We start from the raw sequence: 26,734 nt of genomic DNA, 5'->3' as shown, positions 1-26,734 counted from the left end.
AGTCCGGCAATGCAGCCGGCCAGGACAGAAATGTCAACATGACGATGGGAAGGGGAGCCAAAATTATTAGCAACTGGAAGTTCCAACAGGCCTTAGCGCAACGAGCACAAGTGTTCAACGAACCAGTCGACGAGTTGACACTTGGTCTCGCTGATATAAAGGAAGCCACTTCAGGAAAATGGAACAAAATGAGGTTGGAGAGATGCACGTGAACCTATGTCTCACCTGGAAGGACTGCTGGGGTCAGCGTAGATGCGAGGGTGGGGGTATAGGGAAAGATGTTACATTTCCTGCAATTGCAGAGTACAGCATGTGTGCAAATGTACACATACTCACATATACATATATATCCGGATGCTCTTTGTGGATTTTAGTTCAGCCTTTAACACAATCATCCCGGACATCCTCATTGGTAAACTGGTCACTCTCGGCCTCCCCACTGTCACATGTGCCTGGATTAAGGATTTCCTCACAAACCGGCCCCAGACTGTGAGACTTGGCCCCCACCTCTCCTCCACTCGCAGGTTGAGTACCGGTTCCCCACAGGGCTGTGTGCTAAGCCCCCTCTTATACTGTCTCTACACCTACGACTGTAGTCCGGCCCACAACAACAACCGCATCGTCAAATTTGCTGACGACACTACTGTGGTCGGACTTATTTCAAAGGGAGACGAGGCAGCCTACAGAGAGGAAGTCCTGAAGTTGACAACCTGGTGCTCAGAAAACAAAAAATCTGGCTCTGAACACCAGGAAAACAAAAGAGCTCATTGTCGACTTCAGGAGGCACAGCACCGACTTAGTCCCCCTACACATTAACGGCGAGTGTGTGGAGAGGGTCAACACCTTCCGGTTTCTCGGCGTCCATATCGCGGCTGACATCTCCTGGACGGACAACACGACAGCGGTCATCAAGAAGGCTCAGCAGCGGCTGCACTTCCTGAGGGTCCTCAGGAAGCACAACCTGGACTCTAACCTGCTGCTGACCTTCTACCGCTCGTCCATCGAGAGCCTGCTGACATACTGCATTACAGCATGGTATGGCAGCTGCACCATGGCAGACAGGGAGAGGCTTCAGAGGGTAACCAGGACAGCGCAGAGGATCATTGGTTGCCCTCTCCCCTCCCTGATGGACATCTACACCTCCCGCTGCCTTAGCAGGGCAAAGAAGATCACCAAAGACAGCTCCCATCCTGCGTTTGGACTGTTCGACCTGCTGCCCTCTGGAAGGCGCTATAGGTGCATCAAATCCAGGACAAACAGACTCAGGAATAGTTGCTTTCCGAGAATTATATCTACCATAAATTCAAATCCACACATGCACTGACTACACCGCCCAACACGGACTTCCATCTGTATATATGTATATATGTATGTAGCGCCGTAGAATTTGTGCACCTATTCCCCCCCCCATCTCCCTTCTGTTTTGTTTTTCTGTTTCTTGTTTTTTGTGTAAAATTGTATGTATGCACTGAGTACGAGCAGCTTTCAGTTTCACTGTACATGTATAGTGACAATAAATGGCATATCTATATCTATCTATCTATATATAATACTAGACCAACTGGGACCCGTTGGGTCCCTGTCACACGGGAGGCCAGGTTCCCCAACGTAACATTGCACCACTAACCGGTAGCCCCCATGGGAGGCATAGTCCCTCAACTCAACCCATTACCAAATGTAAGTTTCCAGCACTCCCTGCCTCCCCAGCACTGGATTTAAAAAAAAAAATCCAATTGCACTTCCTGAATTGCAATGCCAATTCATCCTCCCCCTCCTGTTCTGCCAGGAGCTGGAGTAGGTGTTGACTGATGGCAACGCTGTTGTAAATGTCTTGTTAAAAATCTTGTTAAAATTGGCTTTTTTAAACCTTGAAATATTAATAACGTGAAATATAACATAAAATGTGAAGAAATGATACGAATGAACACGGGAAAAAGCTGACTAAAATTCTGCAAACATTTTCGTGCTATTGTGTACCATTTTGGTGTAGCTCCTGAGATCACAGACAGAGAAGTTGAGACTTTTAATAGTATGTAGATAGATATATATTCATATATATATACACATACACACACATATATACACAAACACATATATACACAAACACATATATACACACACACATAAATACATATAAACATTAATAGTGCAATAATAATAATAATAGTCAATATAGTTCATAGCTTATTTGGATGTTGTAGTGTTTAATAGCCTAATGGCTGTAGGGAAGAAGCTGTTCCTGAACCTGGATGTTACAATTTTCAGGCTCCTGTATCTTCTTCCCAATGGCAGGGGTGAAATTCGTGTGTGGCCAGTGTGGTGTGGGTGTCTGATGATATTGGCTGCCTTTTTGAGGCAGTGACTCTGGTAAATCCCTTCAACGGTCAGAACCCGCGACAGACTGGGCAGTGTGCACAACATTTTGCCATCTTCTTTGCTCCTGGCCATTCAAGTTGCTGAACCAGACTGTGATGCAACCAGTTAATATGCTCTCTACTGTACACCTGTAGAAATTCAAGAGAATCCTCTCTGGCATACTGAATCTCTGCAATCTTCTGTGGAAGTAAAAGCATTGATGGGCTTTCTTTATAATTGAATCAGTGTGCTGGGTCCAGGAAAGATCTACAGAAATATGCACGCCCAGGAATTTGAAGCTTTTGACTCTCTCCACCATCGTCTTGTCGATATAGACAGGTTTGTGGGTCCTCATCCTTCCTCTTCCAAAGTCCACAATCAGTTCATTGGTCTTACTGACATTGAGAGCCAGGTTGTTGTGCTGGCACCATTTGGTCAATCGGTTGATCTCACTTGTATACTCTGACTCATCGTCATCTGTAATTCGTCCAACAACGGTGGTGTCATTGGCAAACTTGCGCATGGAGTTCGCACTGTGTCACAGTCGTGATTATAGACTGAGTAGTGCAGGGGCTTGAGTACACAGCCTTGAGGTGCTCCCGTACTGATTGTTATTGAGGAATAAGTGTTTTTGTTCATTCAAACAGACTGTGGTCTGTTGAACAGGAAGTCGAGGACCCAGTTGCAGAGAGATGCTCAGAGACTCAGTTCCATGAGCTTGATAACTAGCTTGGAGGGGATGATGGTATTGAATGCCGAGCTGTAGTTTATAAACAACTGTATGTATTTTTATTGTCCAAGTGGTCTAGTGCAGAGTGGAGAGCCAGCAAGATCACATCCTCTGTTAACCTGTTGGGGCGGTAGGCAAATTCTAATGGGTCAACGTTCTTGTAGAGGTAGGAGTTGGTATGCGCCATAACCAACCTTGCAAGGTACTTCATCACCAAGGATGTCAGTGCCATTGGTCGATAGTCATTGAGGCATGTCACTTTCCTCTTCTTGGGCAACGGTATTATTGATGCCCTCTTAAAGCAGATGGGAACCTGAGACCTCATGAATGAGGTTGAAAATGTCTGAAAAACCTCCAGCCAGTTGGTCTGCAAACGTTTTGAGAACACGACCAGGTATACCATCAGGTCCAGACAGTTTTCGAAGGATCTTCTGACATCGGCCTCTGTGACTATAATGCCATCAGGGCTATGGGGGCTCGGGAAGGCACATCAGTGTTCTCCCTATCAAAGCGTGCATAGAATGCATTGAGCTAGTCAGGGAGTGATGTTTCGCTGTCGCTTGAGCTACCCCCTGATTTTGCCTTTTGTATTTTGATGGCCTTATCAAGGTCATATCTGGAGTTCTTGTACAGCTCTGCATCCCTAGACTTGAATGCTCGGGATCTGGTCCTCAGAAGAATGCGGATCTCCTGGTTCATCGAAGGCTTCTGGTTAGGAAACACTCGGATGGTTTTTGTTGGAAAACAGCCCTCCACACATTTCCTTATGAAGTCTGTAATGACCGTGGCATATTCATTCAGGTTGCTCTAGTTCAGAAATTACTTCTTTAAAAAAATGTCAAGCATAAAATATCAAATATGACCTCAACACGTGGCCGCACACTTTATACTAGTCAATGGCATGAACTTTTCAACAGAACTTCCTCAGCCATGGTGGAATATGCAGCCATTTATTCACAACATTCAGGTAGTTGTCCTTCTGTTAAGCGAAGATAGGATTTTGCCCAACATTAACCACTGTGAGGGGTATAATGAATTCAAATTCTGATCTTGTGCAGCTCAGAGCAGACATAGGGACAGAGGTGGAAGCCTTGGGTTGTAAGATGGAGCCAGCTGCAGTGCACATTCTGCTGTATGTAATGAAGATGGTTCATGAGACTCACCAAAGACTGGTTACCCCCAGCACTTTACAGTGTTGTAAAACTCTGAATCTGCAGAAAAACTGCAACAAAAACAGAAGAGTTCATTGAGTATACTTCAACACGGGAAGTGCTCAAGCTCACGTTTGATAGCAGCATAGTCAAATGTATAGGATTTTTTAAAATTTTTGGGGATGATCTTCCTACTTTGCTTCTTCAGAGGATATGTCAGCATTGGGTGGTACATAGCACAGTGATTATCCCTCGGCACAGTCTGCAGCAACAATGACAATTTATCAAAGTAACGTGTTCAGCCATTTAAAAAAGAAAATACAGTAGGTGATTACAATCTTGGCAAAAGGTACAGTCTTTAAAGCAATATCTTTAAAGAAGAAATTCCCAGAATCGGATTATCTGCAAAGTAAGGCATATTAGCTGAATATGCAGCAATTAAATTTGGGGATGATCAAGAGGCAGGAAATAAATATTACGGAGGATAATGAAAATGAATATTATGGAGGATAATGAAAATAATTAGGGTTTACTTCTCATCCTAACTCACATGGTCATTTGAATCTGCAAACACCAGAGGATGCAAATGCTGTAATCTTGAGCAAAATACAGAATACTAGCAAAACGCAGCAGGTCAGGTGTATCTGGAGAGGGAATGGACAGGCAACGTTTCAGGCCGGGGCCCTTTTTCAGACAGGAATCTGCAAAAGGCTTCTCAACCCACAGACCAATTCTGCTCTCACCTGACATCTACTGTACATACTCGGCTATACAGTGCTCACTGCAGGGTGGTGAGGAGAGTGTATTTGGTAAATCCTGTCGTATCCTACTGTGTTACCCTGATTGAGACCACAGACTGAAGGGCAAATTTGGAATATTCCTGTTCGAGTGTGCCCTATGTCTCACGCCTTGCATTTTAACAATGGATTTTTTTTTTTAAACCTAATAAAGGTGCAACATAAGACAATCTGATGACTACACAATAAAAAAGCATCTAATGACGGAACTGGACAATCTCACTATGACTGATCTATGGTCCTACTTCTAATTTTGAAAAGTGAAGAATAATTAAACAGCTAGCGACTGAGAAGGCACCAAGAACCCTCAACACCAACAAAACCAAGGAACTGATTGTGGACATATCAATGGGTCGATGGTGGAGAGGGTCAAGAGCTTCAAATTCCTGGGCATGCATATTTCTGAAGATCTATCCTGGTCCGTGAACACTGATGCAATTATAAAAGAAAGCACAACAGCGCCTCTACTTCCTGAGAAGATTACGGAGAGTCGGTTTGTCAAGGAGGACTCTCTATAACTTCTACAGGTGCACGGTAGAGAGCATGCTGACCGGCTTGGCTTGGCTTGCATCAGGACTTGGTTCGGCAACTTGAGTGCCCTGGAGAGGAAAAGACTACAAAAAGTAGTAAACACTGCCCAGTCCATCATCGGCTATGACCTCCCGACCATCGAGGGGATCTATCGCAGTCGCTGCCTCAAAAAGGCTGGCAGTATCATCAAGGACCCACACCATCCTGGCCCCACACTCATCTCCCCGCTACCTTCAGGTAGAAGGTACATGAGTCTGAGGACTGCAACGTCCAGGTACAGAAACAGCTTCTTCCCCACAGCCTTCAGGCTATTAAACTCGACTGAAACAAAACTCTGAACATTAATAGACCATTATCTGTTTATTTGCACTTCATCTGCTTATTTATTAATGTGTATATATATTTATATAATGGTATATTGACACACTGATCTGTTCTGTATTCATGCCTACTATATTCTGTTGTGCTGAAGCAAAGTAAGAGTTTCATTGTCCTACCTGGGACACATGACAATAAACTCTCTTGAATCTTGAATCTTGAACCTCAGCAATGACAGGGACCAGCTAACGGTGCGAACGATAATAAAGTATTCACAACTCTGTTCAGCCAGAGGCATTGAGTGGATGATCCATCAAAGTTCCTGCTGAGATCCTCAACATCACAGGAGGCGGTCTCTAGCCAATTTGATTTATTCCATGTAATATCAACAAACAGCTGTGAACAACAAGTAAACCAAGGTTTATTGAACCAACAATGGCACCTCGCAGACAATGTGGAAAATTGCCTGGATGCCAACTATTGACAGTTAATTATCACTCAGTCTTCTCAATCATCATCAAATTGATGACAGTGTTGTCAACAATGCTATCAAAGGAAATTCACTGACTAATAACCTACTCATCGATGCGCAGTCAGTTCGATGATTGCCAGGACCATTTGATTCCCAACCAGGACTATAATTGTTCATGGAGGTAGCACACCATAACTTTCTCATGAGCAATTAGACTTGGGCAAGACATGCTGACGTTCCCACAAATGTCCAGATACCAAAAATGAATGCAATAAAATATTTGAGTTGACCCATTCTAAAATATACCTATACATATCTATATAAATATTTCTATTACAACAAAATAATATGCTGATTTAATAAAGTAAATGAATACTAAACAGAAAATAACGAGAAACCTGACATGACCTTAAATATATCTGAATGTGAACACCACGTTTCAATTGTGTACTTAGGCGGCTGAATATCCACCCCTCAATATTTAAGCCTCAGAGTCCAGTCACATCCTACATTAAATTGTAGGTTTTCAATGATTAATAGGCATTTTTCCACATTGTAGTTGAATTGTACTGGAATCTCCTGCATATCTGAAGAGGGAAATAAACAAAATTATCATTAAAATCAAGAAATGACAGAGTGGCAAGAATCAAGGAACATACCAATGAGAGCAAATTAGACTACATCTGACATCAAACTACATAAATAAATTATTGGGGCACAGGAATAAAAGCTGCATCACAATGATCGGGTTTTAGGACGTACACCAAGTAAGTATAGAGGCAGAGAGGTATAGTGACGAGATTACAAAGCTTCCAGTTTTGTTTGTAGTTAACAAGCTGACAATGTGAATCAATTGCCACTGGTCAAGAGGGGTTGTTCAAAGGGCCAGAACTGGAAATGTGTGGATCTCTTAGTGGGGTGTAGAGCTGGAATAGATTGCAGGTGAACCAGTGTTTAACCAAGATGCAGCGTTGGTAAGTGAGCAATGATCAAGTAGGAACTAGAGTTAGGTACCAGAGGTATGGTTGACTTCAAGGACGGTACAATGCAGCAGAGAATAATGGTATAATGAAGCGTACAGGCAATAAAGATATTGATGAGGGCAAGAGCTGGAGACACATGGGGAAGAAATTCCAGGCTTAGGATCTGAGCAGCTGAATTCAAGATTGCTGGTGGCTGAGTGTTTAAAATTGGAGATGGATGAAAGGCAAAGCAGATTTCCAGCACAAATGAGAACTGGAGGAGTTTGCAATTTTCGGCTGTGCTGGCAGGGGGAAATCAGGAAGCCATGGAAAATCAAAAAACTGGGAAGAATATTTTATATCGTCAGCAGGCAGAGGACTGTTCAATTAATAGTAGTTTGTGCAAGTCAGGATACAGTCAGTCATGTTTTGGATAAGTTCTATTTTACAGCGGATTTGAGCCAATCAAGAAGGCAATTAATTGCCAATTCTTGAGGTAATAATAATAATAATAATAATAAACTTTATTACGGACTCGAGGTCCAGACAAGGGGCAGCATTACATTAAAAAAATTGCATTGCATATTAAAAAATATCATAAAGTACATATAAAATCTTAGTATATCACTTATAAAAGCATCATAAATTATATTTTAAAAAAGCACAATACATAAGTTAAAAATCCAGATTAAAAGATGATCAATGTCCTACAACGAGCCAACGATACCAGTGTCTCCACAGCTGGGATTCGTAGCGTGTGTTTGACAAGGCCACAATAAGCACATTTTTAGAGTCATTTATCCTGTAAATGAATTTATACGTGTGATTTCTTAGGATAGCTTCTAAAGTACTGACTCCTGCAGCCACAAACATATTACTGGCACTACACCATCTAGGTTTCCTTAGCAGTGTTCTCATGGCATAGTTATATGCCACCTTTAGTCTCTGCAAACTTGTCTTTCCATAGTTCGACCACAGGTGCAAAGATGAGGGTTACAGTATCAGTTACATTGCACCAGGATCAAAAGAGGCATACATGAAAGAAACTGTTGATGGAATGGTTATGCAGTTGGAAACTACTTGGGCTCAAATAGGAAGCAGAACTTGTGAGAAACAATGGTTTACATTTACATGGTGCCTTAAATGCAGTAAAAAGACCCAAGGCACTTCATAGTGGTATTATCAAAGCCTGGCAGCAAGACTGTCATATGCGAGCTGTTTAGACCTGATTCTGGGCCAGAGAGCAGGTGGCTGAAGACCACATCTCATGCTAGATTATGTTGGTCATTCCTTTTCCTTTTGCTGGAAAACTAATAGTTTTACTGAATAGAACTCTCCTATTAATTGTCAGAATGTTTTACCTGGACCCAGTGTTGTCACACAATAAGGTTGTCCAGCTCCCACTATGTGGATCTTTTCCACCAGACACTCGGTGCAATACCATCCCCTCTCATCAGCACACCTGAACAAAGGGAAAGATATACACAGGTCGGCCTTTATAAATACAGTGAATACAGTAAATGGTAAACATTGCATTGCAAAACACACCAAGTGCTGAAGTAACTGAGTGGGTCAGGCAACATCGCTGGAGAACATGGGTGGATCAGGATCTAAGGCAGGTCCTGATCTAAAACATCTCCTATCTATGCTCTCCAGAGACGCTGCCTGAACCGCTAAGTTATTCCAGCACTTTTGTCTTTTTGTGTGTAACATCTCCAGGTGAGATGTATTCTCAGACCTACACATTTTCTTCATAAAGATTAACAACTTTGTTAGTAGCCCCCCTTATGGAAACCAAATACCTTTAGCCAGTCATGTGTAAATGCCTCTCCAAATTATTCAGACCTTAGGGCTAAATGAGCGACCAAGAAAGCCGAGCTTTGGACAATACTCACACTGCTGAAAATGTGTTATCCTTGACGCTGAATTTCCGGAGTAAGAACTGGTTCTTACTCTGATAGTTGAACGAATGTCCATCATCAATGAACAACTTTCCTGTGGCAGTTTTCTAGAACAGATATGGGCAATCTTAGTCTCAAAGGTGATAAAACAGATAATATATCCTCATAGCATCTGTAGAGAAAGCGGACAATGATTATTCCTTTCCATTTATAAACTCCTATTCCAAGTGTCAGCATGGGAAGATTGAAATTGTAGCCAGATGACTTTCAATCTTGGATGTTATACCAGAATGCCCATCTCGGGCCCTAACTCCATTCAAAATCATTGATAAAATATTAATTTGGCTTTAAGTGCTTCAGACATCCCACTATACAGATGTATGCCAATACAGATGTATGCCAATATTATCACTGTTCTGTGCCTGAACTGATAACCTCCCTCATCATCTCCAGAGCCAAGCCATCTGCTCCACCCAGCTTAGCACGGTGAAGCACAAACATAACTGGAGAAGAGACTGAGAAGTACACATATACACATATACACAACCCAGAGCAGCAGGATTCAAGCTCCTGATTAAAAAAGTGGCTCATTTCTAATGTCTGATGGGATTATTTCTTCAATTGTGATTCTTTAGTTTTCTACAAGTGAGTCCATTATATTGTATTTATCGGGCAATACAAAACTGGATACATGACAATAGCAGAATTAAGAGACAACAGTTTCATAGGTGATAAAACAGATAATCTATCAACATCATAGCATCAGAGGTGAATCCTTTGGATTTCCTCCCAGATTAATTTTATAACATGGGTAAAAACACATTGATATGATCTATCCAGGAACACCTGTTGAAGCAATAGCAACCCAATTACAGGGGTGGGGGCAGAGTGGTGCAGCAGGTAGTGCTGCTGTGCAGCTCCAGTCCTAGGTTTCAGTCCTAACCTCTGATGCTGTCTGAATAAATTGAATTTAATATATTTTATTGACCATGTATGTATAGATACAAGGAATTCGCCTTGGTGCTTTGCTTGCAGGTAACAACACGATATACAGTAGACAATTAAAAATAAAACATTATACTTTAAACGTGAAGAATGAAATAAAATGCCAGAGCCAAAGGAGGCTGCAGACTTTCGGCTGTTGAGTAGAGCTGTGTGGAGTTTGCACGTTCTCCCTGTGATAGTGTGCGATTTCCCTGGCTACACCAATTTCCTCAAACAGCCCAAATAGAAACTGGCTAGTGCAAATTGCCTTGAGAACAGGTGGATGGCAGGAGAATCAGGGTGGAGTGGATGGGAATATACGAGAGAATAGATTACACGAGTGGGCCATAGGGAATTATGGGATTGCTCTGACAACTGACATTGTCTTGCTGGCCCAAATCCTCTCCTTTTTTGTCAATATAAATTAGGCTTCTTGCAGAAATTCCATTGCAAACTGCAGGAACTACAAATGTCAATAGTAAGTTCAACATGAATTAATTTTCTTTCGTCAAAGAGTGGAAGTTGCGCATTTTATTTTGCAGCCATCATCAGCAGCCAGCATTGTTCGTCAGAGACTAAATGAAATGCCTTTGGATCTGATAAATATCTCTTCCAATACCAGTATATTTATAGTTTCTACAATGGCCATCACTCCACCCAGATTATTCACTGTGCATAAAATCATGAGAAGGATAGATAAAGTGAATGCACGGAGTCTATTACCCGATTAGGTGATTCAAGAACCAGAAGACATAGATTTAAGGTGAGTGGAGAAATATTTAATAGGAACCTGAGGGGTAACTTTTTCCACACAGAGGGTAGTGGGTATATGGGACAGGCTGCCAGAGGAAGTATTGAGGCTGGTACTATAATTACATTTAACAGGCATTGGACAGGTACATGGAAAGGTTCAGTGGGATATGTACCAAATGCAGGCAGGTAGGATTAGCATAGATAAGACATCTTGGGCAGCATGGAAAGGTTGGGCCGAAGGGCATGTTTCCATGCTGTATGATTTGATGTTTCAACCAGAGCAAGTTCCCAGCTGTCCAGATTCAATTACTTTGCTTGGCTCGGCATGTTCACATCAATATCACTGGAAGTACATTTAACTGGGCAGAAACATTCCTACCTCAGAACTCAGAGCAACGTGAAGGGAATAGGACGTTGTCTCCATATGCTTTGTGGACCTTCCCACTGATGTCTTCCTGGGGATGATGGTGCCACCGCGTTGGTAAACAGGTATCTGCAGAGACATTGGTTCCATTAGAAACTTTGTTTAAGACTTATTGTGGCTGGAAAGCTTACTTAGTTGGATCATTGCAGACAATCGACAGATCTGCCTGGGAAAATGACATAAATCTCAACAAGTAAAATGTGCAGCTCCTTTTCAGAAGAAAGCTAACAGTAGAACTGTGGAGGTGAAGGTGCTGGAGAAGGGTCCCGATCTGAAACGTCACCTATCCATGTTCTCCAGAGATGCTGCCTGACCCACAGAGTTACACCAGCATTTAGTGTTGTTTGAAGGTGAATTTAGACAGTGATATTTAAAGAGAGGCAATATATTTTCAAGTGAACATGCACCTTTGTCCTCGTCATGACTGATGGTAAAGGTCATGGCTTTTAGATGTGCTGCTGGAATAACCTAAGTGACTAGCTGCAGTGCATAGTGCAGCCACTGTGCGGCAGTAATGGAGGGAGTGGTTGTTTATGGTAGAAGATGTGGCGCCAATCAAGCAGACTGTGTTGTTGAACTTCCTGCGAGTTCTTGAGTTTTCTGAGAATTGCAGGAACCGCACTCATCCAGTTGTGGAGAATACGCCATCTTGACTCTGATCTTTGTCTTGTAGACGGTGCTTTGGGCTGTTAGGAGATGAATCATAAAGTATGGGGTACCCAGCGTGTGGCCTAACATTGCAGCCAATGCTATCTATCTGGCTGGCCCATTTGAACTGTTAATCTGACTGCTGTCTCTCAGTATTTTACAAGCCAACTGGACCAGAGTAAATGCACCATACATTAGTGAGCAGAACAGAAACTCTGACAAAATTCGGTCAATCATCCTTGGACATGGAAAGAGTCCCAGAGTCTGCAATGTGAATACAATTTCTTGTCACAAAAAGAAACGGGCAAATTATAAGCTACTGACCAATCAGATTTAGCAACCTTTATGCCAATGAAAACAACCAGAAATCATCATAAAAGATAAAATTATCTAATTGTTTGGAGAAGGGTAGTTTACGAAGCGACAGCCAACGTGGAATAAAAAATAACCCATCAATGTTTTGTAAAAGAACATCAGCAAGAGAATGAAGGTTGTGCAGAAAATGGCCACTAATGGACGCTTCACAGATAGTTGATAAAATACAAAATAGAGATCTGCTTCAGCAAAAATTAACATCCAATGCAACATGACCACAGGCAATCCAAAGATGGCCCAAACCCAAGTACCTGGAATTTGTATCTAGCCCTCAACATAAGTATAACAATTTCAGACATGCTATTATCTGCTTGAGAATAAAACATTAAATATTGAACAAGAACATAAGACACATGCAGAAATAAATACCAGGCAAATCATCATATTCTGAATTTTTAAATCAAGACAGCATGTCCTGAGCTAAACAATAATGTGTTATCAGAAATTGCATGGGCTTTGGAGTGAAGTAACACTCATGCGGAGGAGCAATATGGAGTGACAGTATTATCTCAATAAGCTCCGTATTATCTCAGTATTATCAGTATTATCTCAATAATTTCCATTCATGCTGAGACCTCTCTACCTGACAGGCTACAGAGGTTAAAGGATAATATCAAACCCTCAGCAGCACTTGCCCCACTATTGTAAAAAATTATCTTGAAGATAATAATGGTTAGATTCCATGCTGAATTATCTTCAAATAGCTGGAGTTAAAAAACAGCTCCACTATGATATAGCTTGGAACAACTTACATTGATACTTACATTGTCCAGAGTTACAGATGTGAGAAGAATCTGATCACCATTAAACCGCTGTAATGTTTCAAGATGATACCATACCTTAAATGAAACAAAATGTATGGTTAAAAAAATTGTCAACATTAACGCTAAAGTCTATAATTTCAAGAAAGTCAATTTGAGCAAATATGATTACACGGCAACTTTAATAAATCAGAACTTCCTTTGTATGCAACTGGAGTGGGACGCTGAACAGGAGCTGAGAAGAGAGGAGGGGGAGCACGATGGATGTGAAGGGAGGTTTGAGGAAAGGTATGGTCAAAAAAGCAGATGAGAGAGATGGGACAGAGGGGTGGGGTGGGGACAATAGGAGAGGATGGGAAGATCAGAAAAATAAGATGAAGATCAGTTTTACTGATTAAAGCAGCAAATGAGATGGGAGTTCATGTTTTCGCAGAGGGAGTGGAGGCGAGGTTGAAAAGGTAGGTTTTGACACTGAGTGAAAATATGGTTGAAAAGATGGGCTGAACTGAGTGGAAAGCAAGAGGAGGTAATGGAAGGGGACGGTGAAGAAATAAATTAAGCTTTCAATGGAAGCAGAAACAAAATAATCTGCTGACAATGTCCCTCGTTCAGGCAAGATTGCTGCACACAGAAACAGTTAACTTCTCAGCTCAAAAACTTCTATCAGAACTGGAACAGATAGGAAGTGTAAGGAATTTGAAGATGCTGAGGTACGAAGGGATGTTGGCTGGAAAGGCAGGAAAGAGAGACCATGGTGTTAGGGAAGGATAGTAAAGGGGTTAATGAGTAAGAAACATAAAACTCGTGGAGGTGTAAATAGAAATTGTCATTATTTGAGATTACCAGGAATAAAATTGAATCGTGCTGCATAAAATGCAAATTTGGAGCTGCTGATAATCTGAAATGGTTGAATTCAGGGTTAAGCCCAGGAGGAGGGAATACGCAAAGACAGAAGATATGTTGCTGACCTTTAGGGTTAGTTTCGTTTTCTTTAGGACATTGTAGAAGGCCAAGGACAAAGCCGTCAAAGTGGAACAAAGCCTGGCGAGTGATAGGTGGAGGTGCACAAAAATGCTGGAGAAACTCAGTGGGTGCAGCAGCATCTATGGAGCGAAGGAGATAGGCAACGTTTCGGGCCGAAATCCTTATTCAGAGTGATAGGTGGACACAGGTGAGGGGGATTTTGAAAGGCAGATGGTTGGACAAAGGCCGGCGGTGATAAGACAAAAGGTGTAAGATACCAAAATCGGTCTGAAGAAGGGTCCCAAACCGAAACATCACCTATCCGTTTTCTCCAGAGATGCTGCCTGACCCACTGAGATACTCCAGCACATTGTGTTTTTTTTTGTACACCAGCATCTGCAGTTCTTAGTTTCCCCTTTACTCAATAGAAGTGTTCAGCATATCAGTTCTCAGATTTGGGAACCACTCTGTCAACAGCAAATGCTGTACACTAAAATCAGAATAAATACAAGTAAATCACTTCAGACCGTGGAAAGAATGTTTGGGTAAATAAAAAGATATGTTACTTGTCTGCAATTATATGCAAATTGCTGTGGGAAAGAGGAATATATATATTGGTGGAAAGAGAAGAGTGAATCACATCATCTGAAGGTCAGGGATAGGCAATGGTCCCTTCAGCAAGATAAAAGGAAGGGGCAGGGAAGACATGTGTAGGAAGGAACTGCAGATGCTGGTTTAAACCGAAGATAGACACAAAAAGCTGGAGTAACTCAGCACGTCAATGAAAAAGGGCCTCAATCCGAAATGTCACCTATTCCTTTTCTCCAGTTCTCCAGAGATGCTGTCTGACTCGCTGAGTTATTCCAGCTTTTTGTGTCTATCTTCGGGGCAGGGAAGATACAGTATATCTACAGGTAGGATCCAATGAATGTGAAGCTTGGTGGCTTGGAAGATAAGGACAATGAGAACGTCTCGAGTCCAGGTAGAGAGGAACAGGTGGGAACAGAATTATGGAAAATGGAATAGACATAATTGAAGGCTCTGTTGCTCTTCCATCTCCCAACACCTACTCCCTTCCTACAGCTCATTCCTGTGCATCTACAGGGGGTGGCACATCTGCACTTTTAACATTTATCACTATCCCTTCCAGAACTGTAGGTTACAGTGCCAAAAGACCTGATTTGGTGAAGCTTTTATCTTTTGCTTTTGGCAGTGACAGGCAGCGAAGGTTTACAGCAGAGCATGTACCCATCAAAATAAACTACTCTCACTCAAAAATATTGTAGTTACTTATTTTTTTTTACTCTTCATTTTTCTTTGCTAAATGAGGTCATTGCCACATGGAATGGTTCAGGTGACTAGCAGAAATGAACTTTAGACGAAAGTAAGTCAATACTAAAAGAATGGACTGGTGCATAAAAGGCCTGTCCCACTTGCGCAACCTTTACAGGCGATTTCGTCATTGGTCACCGAAATTTTCAACGTTGAAAATTCAGCAGTGACCAGAAAGACGCTACGACTCTTTGGAGACCTCTCACAACCATAGGAGACCTCTCACGACCATACAGGCGACCCCTGACGACATGTCGCGGGTGACATCTTACGACCATAGGAGACCTCTCATGACCATACAGCCTGTATGGGCGTGAGAGGTCTCCAAAGAGTCGCAGCTTCTTTCTGGTCGCCGCTGAATTTTCAACATGTTGAAAAGTTTGGCGACCTATGATGGGTGCCGGCAGTCGCCTGTAAAGTCCACGTAAGTGGGACCCTTTAAGCTGTTTAGAATGGTTAAAGGAGTGAAAGGAAACATGTATTGTTGGACATTAACATTGTCCTATTTCTCTGCTTTAAATTCCATGTATTTTTTGTGACGATTAAAGAGATAAAAGAGTCATCCCTGTAATGTTAAACTCACCTCTCCTTTTCCAGGAAGCAGCACGCTAACTTTTGTCACCCCCGCTTCAGTCACCGGATGTACCAGCAAGGCTTCTCCTGCAGGTTTCAAGAATTAATAAAGCCATATTCGTTTCATTAATTTAACAGACTGGAAACTCTGATAAACCGTGTTTTCATATTTTCTCTTCTCAGGAGGGGTCCCTCTACTCCCATCCCATCAAGAAATGGAAGAAGCCTATTCATCAGGAGGAAGAGACTCTCTTCAGACCCATTAAGAGGAGGAGACTCTTTGTAGTCCCTATCACAGGGAGGTTACTCTTCAACATCCCCATCAGGATTTCTTGCCCCTACCATTCATCCCCAGAGGGTCGAGACCATCCACCCACAACCACTTCCACCCTATCAGAGGGACAGCATTTCCTGGTGTTAGTGCGATGAATGTTTCAGGGAATCAACATTCCTGATTACGGCTGAAGATAGGTCCTGACCCGAAACGTCTTCTATCTGTGTCCTCCAGAGATGTTGCCTGACCCACTGAGTTATTCCAGCACTTTATGGTCCACAGAAGATTCCAGCATCTGAAGTTCTTTGTGACTGTGTTCCTAATTACATCTACTCACTTCAATCAATTAGTGAAGCTCTCAATATCTCTCTTCAATGCACTAGAACTAGTTTAAAGTTAGAGGATAGGCAGTTGCCTTTCATGATTAAATTGTATAGTGGCAGCTCAAGGGAAATAACTGTTCTATATTTAATAGTTAATGTTGACATCAAGGAGCTAAACTGAAAATTACAATATGTCCCTCACCAAGAGGGCTTAATTCTTGGTGTCTTCATACCATACCCTGCCATATTCCATTAACTCTGAATGAAATTCCCTTTAATGTCAACTCCCAGCCAGCAATTTTGTCTCAGAATCAGGTAAACATTATTGAACTTAATTTGATGTGGAGGACTTGCACGAGCTGAAAACAGGGTTGTTTCTTAAAATGATCTGCCTGATTTTGTTTTGTACAAATCCCAGAGATAAAAGGATGGTTAACACATGGCTACCCACACATTCTAATTGTCACCCAGGCACCAACATTATCCAGAGCTGTCTATACTTTATTCCTGCTGGCACCATCATCGTTCTCCAAAGTCCTTTAGAGTCACTCCAAACTAAACATAAATTTCCAGTTCCAATACTAATTATTCTAAATCTATCCACATCACCCCAATTACCTAGTGTGTCTCTTGACCGCACCCCCTCATCTTGCCCCTGTGGAGTGATGTGAAAACAAATCCACATTTGCAAGTGGCTCCAAGGCTTTGTCCTAAAGCTACCTCAGAACTTATTTCCAGTGCTTTGTCCTTTCCCTTGCCTTACAGTTCTATCTCCTCAGCACAGAATTCCCGTCTTTCCAAACCAAATATCTTGAAGGGAGAGAGGGAGGGAGGGAGGGAGGGAGAGGGAGGGAGAGGGGGAGAGAGAGAGGGAGATAGAAGGAGAGAGAGAGAGAGATTTAGAGATAGATTTAGAGATATAGATAGATATCTGTAGATAGATATAGATGCATAACCCTTGCCTATATACCCTGTACCAGCATCTGAAGTTCCTTTTTATACAAACATGCTTTTCAAATTGTTAAGCAAAATATTTATTTTTAAGTATCTGGAGTTTGCTTCTCAATATTAATCATTTGCAACATGGAAATAATTGAGCGGTCTCACTTTATGTTTGTGGATTCCACTCAGTTTAAGTACACATACACAACATCCTTTTCGAATTGAGCAACTGCTTTTAAAATTCAGATATGTCTAAAATGGCATTTCTGGATTATCTTTGAAAGGTTTTGAATTATTAAAATCCAATCTCATGCATTATGTGCCATTCTCTGAGTGAAGTTTTCTAGTCTGCGCTGTAAATTTCAATCTTCTGTGTGAAAAAATACTCAATATTTTAATGTGATGTTTCTCATTTGGAAAATAAAAATTCACTTCCTGGTGCTTCCAAATTTCGAAATCTCATTTTAAATCTTGGAAACGGGCCTTGCCTTTTATTTATTTATTTATTTTTAAAATTGTAATAAATTTTATGTCTATCTTTGATTGCCGAATAATAATTTGGCCATATAGTTAAATAGTGTGAACACAAATGTCTGAAGAGGGACCTGACCCAAAATGTCCCCTATCCATGTTCTCCACAGATGCTGCCTGACCCGCTGAGTTACTCCAGCACTCTGTGAAACGTCACCTCTCCCACAGATGCTGCCTGACCCACTGAGTTACTCCAGCACTCTGTGAAACGTCACCTCTCCATGTTCTCCACAGATGCTGCCTGACCCGCTGAGTCTTTTTTCATAAACCAACATCTGCAATTTCTTGTGTCTCAAAACAAAAACAAAAAAAAATATATGCTTTTTTTGGAAAAAAAAAAAGAATTGAAATGCTCAAAAATAAATTAAAATAAGTAGTCTAGTCTGAGGAATGGATCCAACCCGATACACCATCTGTCCATTCCCTCTGCAGATGCTGTCTGTCCCACCAAGCTACTCTACCACTTGTTCTGATCAAGATTCCAGCATCTTCTCGGTCTCTCTACAGTTGATTTTTATCATTACTTGGATAGTCCACTCCACTTTTGCACTATTCTGCTGTTTTGCACATGTCCTTGCACCGAGACTGGTCCAACCAAGATGCAGCACAGGAGATCGTTCTTCCCTGTGGCTACCGAACTGTACAACTCCTCCCCCTTCTGTCTTGGGCAGACTGAGACCGACTATTCCCCGCCCCCCCTCCCCAATCTTTGCACACCCCCCCAATCCTGGACTTTCCACTCTTCACTTTAATTTCAAGTTACATTTATCTCGTGGTGTGTTATGACTGTCGCCATTACGACTGTCCTCCTGGGATAAACAATCTATTGAATCATATCATATTGTTGGTACTGTTGAACATACCACCACTGTGTATCTAGTGGTCACTGAGTGAGCTTCAAGAAATGTAATAGCACCCTGCTCTATATGGAAATAAAGTAACTACCTCCTCTGGCAGCTCGTTCCATTGCACCCACCACCCTCTTGTTGATTTCCATGTTAGTCATTTTATGCTTCTGAACTTAGGATGGCACGGTGGCGTAGCGAATAGAGCTGCTGCCTCACAGACACCTGAGTTCGATCCTGACAACGGCTGCTGTCTGTACGGAGTTGGTACGTTCTCCCCGTGACCGCGTGGGTTTTCTCCAGGTGCTCCAGTTTTCCCCCCAACACTCCGAAGATGTACAGGTTTGGTGGCTAATTGGGTTTGATGAAAATTGTAAATTGTCCCGAGTGTGTGCAGGATGGAACTAGTGATGGTCGGCACGGGCTAGGTGGGCCGAAAGGCCTGTTTCCACACTGTATCTCTCTAAAGTCTAAAGTTTTGGTTAGCATAACCATTGGGGTAATAAGCTTGAAAAACATGTTGGGGACATTTAGAAGGATGAGGGCGATCTTAAAGAAACATATAAAATTATAAAAGGACTGGACAAGCTAGATGCAGGGAAAAACGGTCCCAATGTTAGGTGAGTCCAGAACCAGGGGCCACAGTCTTAGAATAAAGGAGAGACCATTTAAGACTGAGGTGAGAAAAAACTTTTTCACCCAGAGAGTTGTGAATTTATGGAATTCCCTGCCACAGAGGGCAGTGGAAGCCACATCACTGGATGGATTTAAGAGAGAGTTAGATAGAGCTCTAGGGGCTAGTGGAATCAAAGGATATGGGGAGAAGGCAGGCACAGGTTATTGATTGGGGACGATCAGCCATGATCACAATGAATGGTGGTGCTGGCACCTATTTTCTATGTTTCTATGAATGTTCGAATGTTCGGGATATTCTCTGCTAAAGTCCAGATCCGAGGCTTTCAAAGAAGGCCAAGTATGATCTCTATAAGGCTATCAGGGATGCCAAGAAAGAATTCAAGAAAAAACTAGAGGTTCAATTCAATTAAGTGAATGCGGAGTGACTGTGTCACGGCCTGAATACCATTAAAGGCTAAAGCCTGGATGGAGTCCCAAGACGGGCTTTGAAATTGTAGTCCAATCAACTGGCCACAGTCTCCATCGACATCTTCAACCTCTCACTTCAACAGTCTATTGTCCCCATCTGCTTCAAGGAAATTTCATTCATTCCAGTATCCAAGAAAAGTAAAGTGACCTGTCTCAATGTCTGGCACCAGTAGCTCGAATATTGACGTTATTTAGGTGTTTTGAAAGACTGGTAGTGACTCACATCTACTCTGTCTTCCGGTCAATCTAGACCTTTTACAATGTGCGCACTGGAGAAATAGGTCTATGGAAGACTATTCCTTCGCTCCATAGATGCTGCCTCACCCGCTGAGTTTCTCCAGCATTTTTGTGTACCTTCTATGGAAGACTCATCTCCATTAAACAACTTTCAGATCTGAATCACCTTGACAATACGAACACTATGTCAGGATGTTATTCATTAACTACAGTTCAGCCTTCAACACTGTAATACTGAGTAAGATAATTTCTACATTTTTGGACCCTGGCTGTGACACCTCCATCTGTAACTACTGAAATCTTCCTGATTGCCAAACCTCAGCCAGCTAGAATTGGTCATAACATTTCCTCCACCCCGAACCCTCAACACTGATACTCCTCAGAATGGTGTGCCCAGTCTCCTGTTCTACTCTCTATTTACTCATAATTGTGTGGCCAAATGTAGCGGCAACTCGATCTTTTTCACTGATGATGCCACTGTTGTCGACCAGATCAACAATGATGAGACAGTATACAGGAAAGAGATCAGGTGCTTTGAGTCGTGGTGTCAGAACAACAACCTAGTTCTGAAGGTTAGTTGGTTGTTGATTTAAGAAAGCAGGGGAGCAGAGCCACCACAACTCTGTCCTCAGCAACTTGCTTCTTCCCCTCTGCCAAGTAATGCTTTCCTTCTGTTAGATTACATTCTTGGACAGATATTCTTTTTTCATCACGCTCTCTTTTTGCTGCTATGTACTGGAGCCTAAGAACTCATTAACTCCAGATTCTTAAATAACTTCTTCCCAAAGATCACCAGGCTCTTGAATCCAGCACAACCCTCCCACAGCACCAAACTACTAGGAACTTTGCACTACCCTGGTTGCTTTATGTACTTTGGGTTTTGAACTATCATGGTACAGTTTATTTAGCATAACTGGTAATTTATTGCATATATATTGTTATTGTTGTTGAGTCTCATGTGTCTGTAAAGCTACAGCAAACACAAATATCATTATTAGAGTTCGCATCCAGTGCAAATGACAAATAAACACTCTTGAACATTCCCCCCTTTCCTTTTGAGCTCATGTATCTCTATTTCAGATTCCAACAGCTTTATTTAGAAGTAATTATTTTCCACATTAAGTTCTTCAATCTTGGTCCATTCCAGTAAATCTCCTCTGTGTTCTCTTCATGACCATGACATCCTATATAAGCCATGGCACTCAGAGTTGGTTACAGTTCTTTAGTTTATTCTGACATTGTAAAAAGTTTCATTTTGTGTTCTACGGCTCCATGACTGAAGCCGTGTGTCGTCACGACTCTATGCATTTTATCTTTAAACATCCTGAGAAACTTGTATCGCTATCTACTATATTCCAAGATTTCAAATTATATCATTTAATACACATCACTTTATTTTCAGAATACATCAGTTCTCTGCATTCATTTTCATCTATAAAGTGTCTGTATACCTTACCCATCTACAACCTCTTAAATCATGCCATTGTCATCCTCACACTTTACAACCTAGCCAAGTTACAGGCTATGATTGCACTGACTAAACAAGCAAGTTATTAATGTCTTCACATACCTATCAAATACTCGTCATCAATTGCAAATGTGTTGGTCTCCTCGGGGAACTCCACCCATAAAGGCCTGTGAAACGAAATATGACCAATCATTTACTTAAATCATAAGGACATCACCAGTGAAAAAAACACAAAATACTGGAAATATTCATCAGATGAAGCAGCATCTGTGGAGAGTTCTCACCATGTGGAAAATATTCTAAATGATCTTTTCAAAGGTCAAACATAGATGATATGGCAATTCTCTGAATTCCACTCACCACAGACCTGCATATTAACAACATATCAATATACGTCTACTCCATTTGCTGTTCCACATTATCAGGAAACTGGGAGACATTTTGACCTGTGAGTGTTCCAATCAAGGTAGATTCCCTGGACAATGCAGGGTGAACTTTGATTGATTTATATTTAACTTATGAGTAGAGTAAACCCTCATTTTTACGTAACTCTTTATTACGGACCTCGATTATAGCGGACGGACCTACCAATGTTCACCGCCAGGTCGGGCTGCTGATGCCACCCGCGGCTGAAATAGCTTCCTCAGCTGCTTCCAGACTGTGACTGCTGTCTCCACTGCCACCGCCAAGCCTTAACTATATTCCAGCCGTCTGCGGGTCCAGTCCATGACCCCTCCAATCCTCGCCTCAACTCTCACCTGGATCCAGGCCCAGTTCCGGACCGGATTGTCTGAAGAAGGGTCTCAACTCGAAACATCACCTATCCATGTTCTCCAGAGATGTTGCCTAATCAGCTGAGTTACTCCTACACTTTCCGTCCTTTTCTGCATTAACCAGCATCGGCAGTTGCTTGTTTCTACTACTTGTACAATGATAATCCCCGATTCAGATATAGTGGACAATTGGCAACGCCCACCATTCCTTCGCCCCCCCCCCCCCCCCCCCCCCCACCGCATATACGGATCATTGTAACAAGGGGTTACTGTATTTTTAATGCTGAAACTGGGAATTAAAGTGATCAACACTGGCTTCAAATAAATACTCCATTCAGGAAATAATCACTCATTGTCAGTTTGCAGAAGCCCTAGTGAGACAAATTCTTTGCATTATATTCTACTGCAATACACTGCTAAAATAATAAATAAATCCAGGTACAGTTTTAAAGAACAGGTAGTTCTATTATAAAGCATATTTCTATAATGCAAATCAGGTATCACGCAAATTAGGGAACCCCATTTATATTACATGGGCCGAATTGGTTACAACACAATTCTGATCTGGAACTAGAGAACCAGTAAAAACATAGTTTGGAAATTCACACGCAGAAATATAGCTATCTTGGGGAAAAAATAAGTCTCCGGAAATATCCTGCAGTAATCAGATAGTATTGTATCTTTAGAACAGTCTGTCATCCGGTGGCCATTGAAATTGACAAACAATCACTGCAAATTGATATTAGTGCAATGATACATTGTAACAGACAGCCTTTAGGGTTTTGAACTTGTATTTTTTAAAAAGACTGAAACTGGGAAAAAAAAACTTGATCAACACTGGCTTCAAATAAATACTCCATTCAGGAAATAATCACTCATTGTCAGTTTGCAGAAGCCCTAGTGAGACAAATTCTCTGCATTATATTCTACTGCAATACACTGCTAAAATAATAAATAAATCCAGGTACAGTTTTAAAGAACAGGTAGTTCTATTATAAAGCATATTTCTATAATGCAAATCAGGTATCACGCAACTTAGGGAACCCCATTTATATTACATGGGCCGAATTGGTTACAACACAATTCTGATCTGGAACTAGAGAACCAGTAAAAACAGAGTTTGGAAATTCACACGCAGAAATATAGCTATCTTGGGGAAAAAATAAGTCTCCGGAAATATCCTGCAGTAATCAGATAGTATTGCATCTTTAGAACAGTCTGTCATCCGGTGGCCATTGAAATTGACAAACAATCACTGCAAATTGATATTAGTGCAATGATACTCTATTAAACAATGTAACAGACAGCCTTTAGTATTTTGAACTTGCAATGGCAAAAATAAATATATAATTATAAAAGACTCATCTTTGAAAATATTGCAGAAAAAAAACTTTTGTTATTGTGAGACTCAAACTCTAATATTCTCTAACTGAGATATCAGAGAAGCGTCAGCAGTCACATAAATTATGCCTCAGAACATCAATGCTTTCAGGTGAAAGGTAAAGGAGAGATTTGAGTAACAGCTCCTTCTACAATGTACCAGCCTGGAATTCAAATATATGTTAAGTATACGAGCAGCTTTCAATTTCACTGTACATGTATAGTGACAATAAATGGCATATCTATATCTATATCTATCTATATCTATCTGTCAAGAAAAATCTTAATAAAATGTAATCACCACCCCTCACCTTCCAATTCCCGTAACTGTAAATCAGCATCTGTTGATGAATACACCCTGTTTATTGGAGGAAGTGGAAGCGCTGATTACCTGATTACCGGTTCTGCCTTGGTGTGAGCCATGTAGAAAAGTGTATACCAGAACGGCAGCAAGGTGTATCGCTCGTGAATTGATTCCCGGATGATGATTCTGGTATTTTCCTCTCCAAACAACCAAGGTTCTCGTCGCTTTGTATCTGTGTTGGAATGGTTCCTCAGGAAAGGCTGGTACGCACCAGCCTGGTACCAACGAACAAGGAGCTCTGGATCAGGGTTCTGTACAAACCCACCTACATCCGCTGAAGACATAACAAATATTTGTGAAGAGTAAAAGGTGGAATAAAAGACAAAGTGCGCTCCCCTTTTGCTTGGGACACTTCCTTCACTTTAATGGGTATTTTTTAATTGGCAAAGCTCGATGGGGAAAGGCAGCTTGGAAATAACTGTCAAAATATTGCCAAGGCAAAAATACTTCCAAGGCCAAAATGCTGCCAAGGCGAACTCGCACAATAAAATACCCTGCATACATTATTGACCATGTGACAACCCTGCTGTACTTGCAAACAGAGCAATGGGTCACAGAACAAAACTCCTTTAAATTGCCCCTTTAAATTATAGGGTTGCCCTGATAATATTCAATTACAAAGCAGAAACACTTTAATCTTTTTCATCTGACAGATGCCATGACCCACCAGCGATATTCCCTTCCCTCTTTCCATTCACTTAACTTACCATCACAGATAAAAAATAGTTTCTTCAATTTCCCAACTGTGATGAAAGGTCTTTGATCTATGGTAACTCTATTTTCCTTCCCACATGCCTGACTTGCTGAGTGTTTTCAGTATATGTCTTTATTTATGACCTCAGTTTTATAACATTATAACCTCACATTAGCAATGCATGTATAAGTAAGTTTGAACAGAAGATTAAGCCATTCAGATGCTCCATCAGACTTGTTTTATCTTTGACTTGTGGGCTCAGCTGGCACATCACCCACACAATTTTTGAGCAATGACATTCGCTTTTCTACCATTCTTTATGTTCCATGGCTGACGTTTTTCATGTCTTGATAAGTGGCACCACACTCACAAGTCCACAAGTACAAATCCCCTTGCACAGACCTGAAATGTAATCAAAGCTGACTCTAACAGGGACATTTTTTTAAAATAAGACATCTATCGGATTCCCTGTCCCTTCATTCGGGTTTAACTAAAAGATTCAGTGCACTGGGACAATCCATGAGAATTATTCTGATATCTTGGCTAATAACATGAGACCTATCTAAATGATCAGTCATTTCATTGCGGGTTGTGAGATCCAGTTGTACACTTGTCTTCATCAATGTAATAACACTGACAACTCTCTTCAAACATATTGGTTGTGAAGCTTGAGAGATATCTGAGAATGTGGCATGTTATTGCAAATTCAATCTTTTCTCAACATTGACTCTTACCTCCACAAAATGAGATGCCTGTTATACTGAGATTAAGTAGCATTGGGATTGAGATTTTAAGGTAACCCCAGTCAGCTACATTGTCTCCTGTCCATACTGCTCCTAATAAACAAAATAAGCAATAAAAAGCAGTTCAGGTAGTAATTCAGTGATTTTTCTAATGTTAATGAGACAGTTCACATTAATTAATAAAACATTTCTGCATTTTTCCTCTTATTAAAGGATGTATCTAGGACCCATCAAGCATCCTAATAGCATGATGCATAACCTACAAAATGCATTGCACTTTTTCACCCAAGGCTACTTTTAGATAGCAGCATGACCAAAAAAGACAAAGGCAGCCACAACTAGGGAACACCACCACCTGGTGATTCCTCTCCAAGTAATATACCATTATGACTTGGAAATACATTAGTGTTCCTTCAGAGCTGCTGGGTCTAAATTCTGGAACTCCCTAACCAAAACGTACTATCAGTACTTTATGTGATCAAAATCAGTTTTTGGAAACACAGATGGTAACCCGCAAGGATAAAATACTGTCTGGGTTTGGCTTGAAGGAGTTCAGGGAATTAGAATTCACTTCATGGATGGGAAGTTTGCCCTTGGCAAAGACCTTGCGGTAGGACAAAATATAACACTTTTAAGCATTCTACACATCCCATGCACACAGTTTTATACTTTATAGTTTGATTTTGCAGACCATGTAGCTCACAGCAGAAAAACTTCACCCAAAGGACTACAACAATTTAGTGAGGTAGCTCACCACTATCTTTGAGGATGATTGGGGATGGACAATAAATGCTGGCCTTGCCAGCAATGTCCATAACTTGCAAGTGAATAAATAGGTTGAGTAACAGCCTTTGAAATCAGAGATTCAGATTTGTATGTACATCTACTATTTCACACCGTAGTGAAATAACTAGGAACAGACAAGTCTGTGTGGCAACTTTTTGAAAGTACCAGCACCACAAGGACCTTGGAGCAAATTTCAGATCACTGCAACCCCAAAATGACTCAGCACTGCCCCTCCCCAAG

The 26,734-nt window shown here is 41.4% G+C and overlaps 1 protein-coding gene across 5 annotated transcripts in view; it reads right to left on the bottom strand.

Moving 5' to 3' along the window:
- Window positions 1-6,237: 6,237 nt before the first annotated feature.
- LOC129700442 (neutral alpha-glucosidase C-like) overlaps window positions 6,238-26,734 on the bottom strand; it is a 58,166-nt gene continuing 37,669 nt past the window's right edge. For 3 of the 5 annotated variants that reach the window (XM_055640930.1, XM_055640932.1, XM_055640931.1), the window contains 9 exons: window positions 25,700-25,801; window positions 24,299-24,545; window positions 21,857-21,921; window positions 16,041-16,117; window positions 13,166-13,240; window positions 11,334-11,447; window positions 9,212-9,324; window positions 8,678-8,778; window positions 6,238-6,941 (listed from right to left, as the gene is read on the bottom strand). In XM_055640930.1, the coding sequence (XP_055496905.1) occupies window positions 6,829-6,941; window positions 8,678-8,778; window positions 9,212-9,324; window positions 11,334-11,447; window positions 13,166-13,240; window positions 16,041-16,117; window positions 21,857-21,921; window positions 24,299-24,545; window positions 25,700-25,801 (1,007 nt within the window). In that variant the 3' untranslated portion in view covers window positions 6,238-6,828. Of the gene's footprint in view, window positions 6,942-8,677; window positions 8,779-9,211; window positions 9,390-11,333; window positions 11,448-13,165; window positions 13,241-16,040; window positions 16,118-21,856; window positions 21,922-24,298; window positions 24,546-25,699; window positions 25,802-26,734 lie in introns of those variants that run through there. The other 2 variants (XR_008724062.1, XM_055640934.1) reach the window with 2 other exon arrangements.

Source organism: Leucoraja erinacea, chromosome 9, assembly GCF_028641065.1.
Source record: "Leucoraja erinacea ecotype New England chromosome 9, Leri_hhj_1, whole genome shotgun sequence".
In the NCBI taxonomy this organism is placed as follows: Eukaryota; Metazoa; Chordata; class Chondrichthyes; order Rajiformes; family Rajidae; genus Leucoraja; species Leucoraja erinaceus.
Note: the sequence above shows the minus strand (reverse complement) of the source record. Positions and strands in the feature narration are given on the sequence as shown.